At 32.8% G+C, this 10,358-nt stretch overlaps 1 protein-coding gene across 1 annotated transcript in view; it reads right to left on the bottom strand.

Moving 5' to 3' along the window:
• LOC108687702 overlaps positions 1-10,358 on the bottom strand; it is a 96,667-nt gene that overhangs the window by 55,280 nt on the left and 31,029 nt on the right. Inside the window, exon 2 of the mRNA XM_018193653.1 lies at positions 8,439-8,551. Coding sequence (XP_018049142.1) covers positions 8,439-8,551 — 113 coding nt within the window. The remainder of the gene's footprint in view (positions 1-8,438; positions 8,552-10,358) is intronic.

The raw sequence follows: 10,358 nt of genomic DNA on the forward strand, positions 1-10,358 counted from the left end.
TAGTTATAAAAAAAAAAAGAACAAAATATTAAAATTAATTATTATTTTTATAATAAAAATAATTATTATTTTCCAATAAAATTGTATTTTAATTTATTTTTCGTTAAATATAAACCGTTTATATCAATTTTGGGAATAGTTTATATTTGTGAGACCAAAACTGTCTTTCGGTCTTGATGACTTACAATAGAAAAATGTTAACTATAGAATTTCGAGGCTTCTATTCTTTTAAGTTTGATTATCCCGGAAGAGAAAAAGATCCATTTAAGAAAAAAAAAATCTTTCAATGGCCGTTAACCCTGTTCTTTCAAGTTGGTCTCGGCGGCAAATAACGAAGCAGAGAGTTGTATTCCTGGATCCCTTGAATGTGATTACATATGGAAGAAGGAAAGGACGAAGAGATAGAAGGAGAGGGAAGATTAGGGCGCTTGTCTTGATTTAGTAATAACAAGGCACGGTAGTAGAGATGTGCGAGTGACTACATGAAGTTCGCGAAGACGAAGACGGCGACAGCCGGAACGGACAGAAGGGAGACGAGAAGCGGCACGAGATGAGAAAGCAAGTTCTCAAAGTAAGGAACTGAGTACACGATGAAGGTACTAATCAGAGGGTCCCGCGTCTGTTTCGCAATATGCTGAAATGCTGAGAAGACTATTCCTTTAACAGACTACACTACGTGAAATCTAATCCAAAATTTTCATGAACGAAATTGTATAAAAAATGATTCAAGCGAATCGTTAAGTTTAAATTTACAGTCTCTTATCTGTCGCCTACCATAATAAAGATTTCTCATCTAAAAAGTTTAAGATATATATGAATAATGTAACACATATTTATATCTTATAATCAAAATACAAAAACGTAAATTCAAATTTTTCTAAAGTAGTTCCTTCCTTTCATATTAAATGCTTAATTTAACACAAAAAAATATTTTATGAAAATATTCAAGAATTTTACGACACAATCAAAATAATTTCTAAAAAATTTATAGGATGACTCCTATTTTAAACATTTGTCTAATAAATTTTTAATCGCTTATATATAAGTGCGACTACATAAAATAAATATTAAATCAAACAAATTAATTAAGAAATCTGGATAGAATTTTAAAGGAAAGATTCTAGAAAATGCATTTTATTTATGGGAAATAATTAGAACATAGAATAGTCAGACCAGGTATAATAAACATAGATCGTGAATAACACTGATTGAAAAACATAATATAGCTTAGATGATAGAATAATAGAAATACATTTATGAAGACAAATTTGCCCAGCACGACACAACGTTGAAATTAACTAATTCGACATCCGACGTTGCGTATCACGAGTTTCTCGAGGGTTAAAGGCCAACTCCAGGGATTTACAAGGACCTCTGACTGCACGAGAATGCAACGTTTCAGAGAACGATCCACTGAATGGGATTCGAGTTCCGGTTTCTCGTTATATATAGTGACGATGTGACATGCAAGTACCGTATATAATGCCAACAACTCCGTGTATATACGCGCGTACGCTCGACCTACGTATTCAGCTCGACCTTTGATTGTCGAACTTCCAGGTGCCAAATCCTACTTGACGAAATAGTTAATGATGAAGAAGCTGCACCAACAAATCCATTGTGTTACCTAATGCATACTATTTTGCATATTTATTTTCTCTTCGCAGTATTAACTTTTGGTTTATTCAGGATTGCTGCTTTCGGATTATTGTGTTTATAGATTATAAGCAGAACAATAAATAGTAATGGAATTTTGTTAAAATAAAATAAACATTTTGGAATAATAATGCAACAAGAAAGAATACTTAACAAAATTGTAAGAATCTATAAGCTGAGGGTTATATTCAATATCTTTTATTTAAAAAAAAATCTGTCCGACAAAATATTCAGATTTTATCTTTAATATAAACAATTAAATTAAGAATCAATGATTGTGGAAAACAATATGATTAATCTAATCCAAACAAATGTCATTAAATGTAATGTCATTAAAGTATAAGAAGCTTAGAAATTGGATCGCACATGTGAAAACACAATCAATAGAAAATAGGAACTAAGAGCTCATAACGGTCGAAGCTGGATCTTTAATGCTTAAACATGTGAATTTGTATTAGATGTTGCGATTAGTTTTGAGAGTTCATATAGATAGCTACAGATCTACTAAAGAGATTTTAAAATTGGATACGTCATGTCATAGCTTGGACATTTCTGTAAATAATTTGACACAGGTTCTGTGCATTCGTAAACATAATCATAGTTTTTAGTTAGATTGAAAATGGAACATAATAAAGATCATTTTCATCATCTACTACTTTACTGCTTTGATTCGAAAAAAAAGGCTGCCCAAGCTCACCGATTCATCTCAGGAACTTATTCTGAGTCTGCTTCATCAGTTAAAACGTGTAAATACTGGTATCGACGATATAAAAGTGGTGATTTTTACTTGAAAGACAAAGAACGTTCAGGCCAACCAAAAAAGTTCGAAGATGCCGAATTGCAGGCATTGTTGGAAATTCAACTCAAACGCTTAAAGAATTAACTGAAACATTAAATCTTAATAAATCAATCATTTCTGATCATTTACATGCAATGAAAAAGAAGGCAAGTAGATTCCGCATGTTCTGAATTGTCTGAATTGGCTACTCAAAATCGTTTAATCATTTATACTTCATTGCTTTCTCGTCAGAAAAAGAAGCAGTTTTTGAATCAAATAATAATCGGCAATGAAAAATAGATTTACTATCCTAAGTATAAAAAAATCTTAGGTAAATCCAGGCCAACCGACATCGACTTCAAAACGCAACATTCACAGAAGCAAGGTTTTGTTGTGCATTTGGGAGGGACATGAAAGGGGTATTATGTTACTGAAAATCAATTACTGCTGAACAACACTTATCAACAACAATTAATCGATTTGAATCGTTCTTTAAACTAAAAACGGCCAATAACAGCTCAAAGAAAACACAAAGTGATTTTGCACGATAATGCTCGACCACATGTTGTGTAAAAACAGTTAAAGACACGTTAACAGTATTTCAATGGAAAATCTTACCACATGCCGTGTATGCAACAGACTGTGCTCCTTCGGATTATTATTTATTTTAATTGATATAGTACGGCCTTGCTGATCAGCACTTCAAAATAAAAATCGAGAAATCTACTTACTGCCAGAAAAGTGGGAAAAAGTTGTAGCTAGCGATGGAAAATATTTTAAATAAAATATAATTTAACATTTCTCTAAAATAAACGTGTTTCTTTTTGCAAAAAGTCCCTCAAAATTAACCGAAACTCGTAATATATATGTGTGTATGTATGTATGTATTATACATGCATATACATATATCATATTTATATAGTTATTTGAACTGCACGCCGAATTTTTTAGACTTGAAAACAGCCAAAAAAATCATAGTGAATAATTTTGCTAAAATTATATTTGAATAATTTTTATGGTAATTTCAACTAGTTTATATTTATAATAATTATAATTATAATCCTTTTAGGTTGCCAACTACATACATTGCTAGAACTATACATATAGTTACTGTTATTATTATTATTATAGTAATAATAATAATCATAATTATAGTAATATGTAATTATAATTATAAATACCAAGCACTTTTCTCTCAGTGTAAAAAGCCAACGTCGGTATTTTCGTTATTGACCGATTTCTGTGAAACACATATAAGTATTCCTTCTGTTTAACAGCAATCGGAAGTAAAAATCTCTTCATAAAGAAGAAACTTAAGATATTCTAGAACGATTGTTGAATATAAATAAGATATACAGCAGCCTTATTCTGAAACTCTTAAGTTTCTCGTTTATCGTTATAACATCATCGTGCAGTTTTTTTTACTATAACATAAAAGCTGCAACGGTGTTATAACGATTATGAAATTTGAGTGTTACAGAATAGCCCTGCAGGAATAAATTCGCAAAATTCTCTCTTCGCGAAATGTAAGCAGGAAAAGAGATGCTTTGCGGAGTAAATTTTGTGGAAGTTCTCAGACAACCTTAAATACATAATGCTTACCACTTATAATAGCTAAAATATGTTTAGGGATATTCTTAAACTTTCATCAATTCGTAACCTGGAAATAGCATTGTAAAATATGTTATACTTAGCAATTTAAAATAAATCCTGTCAGTGAAATACAATATTTGCGGAAAGAACGGTTTTTTTGCAGCATTTAAAAATGTGCAGCCAAAAGTCTAAAAATAATTTTGTTTAACTTTAGACCATTAAAATAATTATGTTGGACCCTTAAACTGATTACTAAAATATTAAAACTTTTGTAGCATTATTATAAATCTCAATTAAAATTATTTTAAAATGCTGTTTCTAAATTTTTAAATACTTCAGCAAAACCGTTCTTTCCGTAATAATATAAATTTTAAAAGCATAAAATTATATATAAAAATATTTTTAATAAATTAGAAAAGTAAACTATAAATTAAATATAAATAAGCAATAATATCAATTTTTTAAATATCTTAAATATTTTTGTAAAAAAAATTTAATATTTATATCTTTGATATAAATTAGATATAATAATCAATGTGTGATACAGTTAAAAAATATATTTATTAATAATGATAATATCAATTGTGTGAACATCTCTTACATTGGCACGAGAAAGTCTTAGATCGGAGGAAAGTAGCTCTCGCTGTGTGTGCCGAAGATAATACGCTTTTCTAAGTAATGGTCGGAGTTCACACTCCGAGGAAATTACAGGTAGAAAAAAGAAACTGAAAGCTCGAGATACGATGGCGGAAGGACACAAGGGAATAAAGCGATTCCGAAACACGAAATATCCGTTGTCTCGTGCTTGTTATCTTCGTTTTATTCTTTTTACCTGTTACTCCGAATCGATTTCGCGGAGCACAAATTAGGAATGGAACATGAGATTAGACAATTGTAAACCATTAATTAAACATATAATATGGGATTAAAGATATCTATCGCACGAATCACCGAATACGTATTAGTTGTATAAATTTCCGGCAACATGGAATATTTCTCACATGATAGTACAAGAAATTCTATTCAAATATTTTGTTACCGTAAAGAAAAAGCTTAACCGCTCGTAAAGTCGCGTAAACTTGCAAGTTTAACGCTTTCATGACAGCTCAGGTGATTTTATGTGTTTGCGTTGCTCTGCGAAGCAGAAGCTATTTGCGTGTCTTCATGTATTTACTTTGCCAAGAGCTAAAAGCAATAGATGTATTTTTTATATGTTTCCTATTTGTATCAATATCCAGAGAAATAAGATCCCCATCTCTCTTGATATGATATTTTTTTATTTGTGTATTATTTTAAAATATCATTACATTAAATTCATTGCGGGTATTCAAGCAAACTTATTCCTCGCTTTGTAAAGCGCGTGTCACATCGAAGATTGAGATTGCAAATTGAAAATTAAAATCCAACCAATCAGAAATGGATTAAAATTAAAATTATCTGATTGATCGAATTTTAATCTTTAATTCGCAATCTTCAATCTCTAATGCGTGTAACGTAGGTGTAACGGATATCGTGCAAAAATGGAATTCAATTGTCGCTAAACCGAGTAAAATTAAGTAGAAATATTGCCGAGTAAAACTATTCCATATACACATTCACACAGATTACGGGACTGAATTCGTGCAACTCATGATTCTCTTGATAAAAAGTATAAAATATGCGTATAATATTATTGTGTGTTTATACCGAATGAAACATTGAACGTCTCGGATGTTCCAACGCGTGACGTGTCGTAAGCACAGCAATTCGTACGATGACACATCAGCAGGAATGATTTTTTTCTATCAACTAGATGGATTGAGAGAGAATTGTCGATGGATCTCGTAGCACGTATAAGAGACGATTCCGAATAATCTTCAATGTTATTTGCAACGATCCGCGGTTGCGGACAGAAGTTTATAGTCTTCAAAGCGTTCTCGTATATGTTCGTGTCAGTCAACGGAGTATAAACTTTCTAATCGAATTAGAGGTCGGCGCTCCCTTTGCCGTGGCATTTTACTCAGCGATCAAACAGGTTCTTTGATATGCGAATTTGAAGATTCGTAAAGACATTGTAAAGACATTGTAAAAGGATTGCAACGTAATTACATTGTAAAAGTAATTACAACGAGCGAAGAAAAGTTTTCAAGAAAATATTACTAAACTTTTGAAATTATGTTATTAACAAATTTCGCAAATAACTTAATCGAAATTCACAAAAATAGGATAACGCGAAAATTCACAATTGCAGTTTCTTACTCAAAAAGAATTTAAAAACGGTTATGATCTACAAAATTATGTTCGCAAAAGCAATTAACATTTGAATACCATAAATATTTGAAATGCAATACTAAAATTTATAATTATTCAATTATAAGTGGAAATTAGGCCGATAAATCAAATAAGAGAAAATCTATTCATAATCCTGAAATTTTGATAGATCTTAATGCTTAATATAATATTCGTGCATTTATAAATACCTTTTTTACAATCAATTTAATTTGTGATGTTATTTCCAGCTTTATGATTGCTTTTTAAATCCGATAAACCGAACCGGCGTGTAGTTTATAGAACTGAAAAAATATATTTGCAAATTTGCATATGAATATTATTATATTAAGAACCAAGATTCGCTTCGACTAAAAATAGAATTTTTTCTCTTATTTGATTTATAATTATTCCTTCATAAATACATATACATTATTAAATCTATAGCGTCAAATTTAACCTAACGTGAGTTGCCACTATTTCTACTAAATATATCCGTTATGTTACGAAAGCAAATCAATAAGTTCTTAGAAAATCTGTCAAACTCGCAATGTCACTTTTGACAAGTTACTTTTTGACAAGTAGCATCTCTCAGCTGATTACTGTCAAATTTTGAGCGGAAATTATCGCGTGGTTTCATTTCTGTAGACGATTAAAGCGAACAACCTTTGTATTTTTTGCAAAATGGAAAAAAAACGAGTTTCGTGCAATGATCAAACATCTACATATGAAAAGCATTTAATGCTGAAAGAAATCAAAGCAGAGTTGGATAATGCTCATCAGCGTTTGCTGTATACAATTGAGTGAATGAATTTAAACGTAATCGCACATGTGATGCACCTCGTTCGGGACGTCCAATTGAGGCTGCTACGCCAGAAATCGTCGATAAAATCCACAATATTGTTTTGACTGATCGACGAGTGAATGTGCGCGAGCTTGTTGAAGCCACAGGCATATCACATGGCACAATTTCAATTTTGCACGAACAATTGGATATGAAAAAGCTATCGGCAAGATGGGTGTCGCGTTTGCTCACTGTGAACCGTAAGCGCGACCGTATGACGATTTCAAAACAATGGAGATGTTTGGAGATGTTTCAACATAATCCAGTTGAATTTCTGCGTCGATTCATTACTGTGGACGAAACATGGATCCATTACTTCACCGAGACGAAGGAACAGTCAAAACAATGGACTTCACCAGGTGAATCAGTTCCGAAAAAGGCGAAGACCGTAAAGTCGGCTGGAAAGATGATGGCCACAGTTTTTTGGGATACGCGGTATAATTCATATCGATTATCTTCTGTCGAAGCAAATGATTGCTACGCAGCCTTATTGGACCGTTTCAACAACACTTTAAAGAAAAAACGTCCCCATTTGACGAAGAAGAAAGTGCTCTTCTTCTTCATCAAGACAATGCATGGGTTCACACGTGCCCGGCACCGATGATCAAATTCAATGAATTCCTACGAATTGCTTTCCCATCCAGCATATTCGCCAGATTTTGCCCTCTGCGACTATTTCTTGTTTCCAAAAATTTGCTGAAGAAATGGTTCGGAGGAAAGAGATTCACCATCAGAGAGCAGCTCATCGCCGACTTAAACAGAGGCTTAATTTGAAAGGTTGGACAAATCATATTATTCGACTTGAAAAAGTTGGAGAATCGTTGGATCAAGTGAGTATCGAGCTGAAAGAAGACTATGTTGAGAAATAAAAATGAATCGATAAAAAAAAATGTGTTTTACTATGTTTTTCTAAAAACTTATTGATTTTCCCTCGTATATTAAAATGTTACATTTGACATTATACAGTGTCAATTTAACACTATATATAGTGTCTAATTGACACAAATTTAACTATCATTTTGACAAAAAATAATGATATATTTAGTAGGAGCAGTGGCGACTCACGTTAAGTTAAATTTGACACTACAGATTTAATATTATGCAGAATTTGACAATACATTCTATGAGAACCACTGATATAGTGAAGAGAGTAGATCCAACAAAACGCGCATTATGGAAAACAAACATGTAACAGCGACAGTGTAAATCCGTCTCATGCTTTATGATACTGTCGCATGAGCGCAGAGGTGAGAGCGAAACAGCCGTAGGATGGATAAATCCAGGGGAATCGGAAAGGCTTTTAAAGAAAAATGTACTCACCGCCATGTCCTCGCTCCTGTAAGCCGTGAGGGTCTGCTCGTCCTGCAGGAGAACGCAATAACAAGGTTCCCAGCATGCCTCGCTGGCAGCCTCACCGACGCAGCATTCGGCTTCTGCAAAAGAGAAAGATGGTCCCTCATGAATAACCCAGGCAAATAGAAGACGGTACCGACGACACCATTGTGCGTGTCGTTGTCCTATGAGAGAGTAAAGTCACTAGTCAAGAGAGTGACTCGCAAGGATAATAAACCGGGCGTCAATTATCCTCTTGAGAAAGAAAGAGAAAGAGCGCAAGTCAAGAGAAATCATCGGTAATGACCGATCGGACGTGTATCCTCTCGCGAGCAGAGATATCGATTGCTTTTCCATAATTGCATCGCATTCAATTGCGGTTATGATTTACAGAAATAACATGCGTTGGAACAATGTAACTATCTCACGCGTTGCAAATTGAAGAGTGAAAGAACGGTACAATAACCTTCAGACGTTCGCGCGATTCAGAATAGAAGAAAATAATATTAAAGAATAAAGCAATAATTCCAATTTACTTTCCAATTTACTTTCTTTATAATTAATAATGTAGTCGAAATATGCAAATATAATTAAAATTTGAAGGACCTTATATGAAGAATAAAATTCTTTTCTATTTATTCGGATATCAAATCAATCTTCTTTTTAACTGTATATCAGTCAGGAATGATTGATGTCTTTACAGGTTAAAACAATTGGCATTCCGCAAAGTTTATCTTAGCACTATCTATATTTGAGCGATAGTTCCGCTACATCCTGTACTCTGGCTATGATTTATGACGTACGTACATAACTGCCTAAGATTTATGCACAGACGTGTAACAACATTATCCAGAACATTTCTAACGTGATGGAAGTAAGAACGCATTACGGTTGGAAACGACCGATGTAACGAGCGAAACATTTCTCTGATAGCTTAGAAGGAATAAATTCTGCCATTAGAAAATTGTCGTTATCGTTCATTACACACGAGTAAGTGATCAATATCTTTATACGTAGACACTATTTAAGAGACTTTTTGAGTCGTGACTGTTAGTTGTATATTTCATGACAAGCACTAATACGCCTTATTTACGAGGTGTTGCACACGTATGCAGCTTCCTGCACTCCGATAATTTCACAAGAAATATAATGTCTGCGTTTTTCTCATACGCCGCGAAAAACATCGAACTGCGAATCATGATTGTAATCGGAGTGCAGCACAAAGCGTCGGGATATAACGATTTCAGTTCAGTACCGTCTGACGATTGGGATTGTTTTTGCGAAAAATGAAAGAAAGGATGAAAAAATAAGCATAAAGGGAGAGACTGAAGTACAAAGCGATGAATTTAACAAAGAGTTTTTTAAATTTGATGATGCTACCGAAAATACACGCAAGTTGCAATTAATACATAATTAGAATTTAATATCAGAATGATGTAACACAAAAAATAAAATGTGCGATGTTAATTGTAATAAATATAACGGAACGAATTCCCGACTGCCAGCTTTTTATGAAAAAGTAGCTTGAAAACGTCTTTAAAGGCATAGTGTCAAGTCATCTTTCTCTACCTACTACAAAAAAACCGGGTGAACGTGATCGATATAAAATTATAAGGCACTCTATGCCTCCATTTCTTCCACTCCTAATATGCTGGAAAATATAATTTGGAGCAGTCGATTACATTATCCATTATCGAGCACTTGTCCCTGCAGCATGAAATCTTATGTTCAAAGCGTGAGAAAAAAGTTTTAAATGAATGACAAAAATAATTATTACTTTTCAAAGATTGCGAAAAAAAATATTTTATACATGTATGTTATATTAAAAATATATTTTACATATGTATGTTATATGTAATAAATTAGTCTGATGATTCTTCATCAATTCTCAAAGGCAGTCCGTAAATT

Source organism: Atta colombica, unplaced genomic scaffold (genome assembly GCF_001594045.1).
Source record: "Atta colombica isolate Treedump-2 unplaced genomic scaffold, Acol1.0 scaffold1, whole genome shotgun sequence".
In the NCBI taxonomy this organism is placed as follows: domain Eukaryota; kingdom Metazoa; phylum Arthropoda; class Insecta; order Hymenoptera; family Formicidae; genus Atta; species Atta colombica.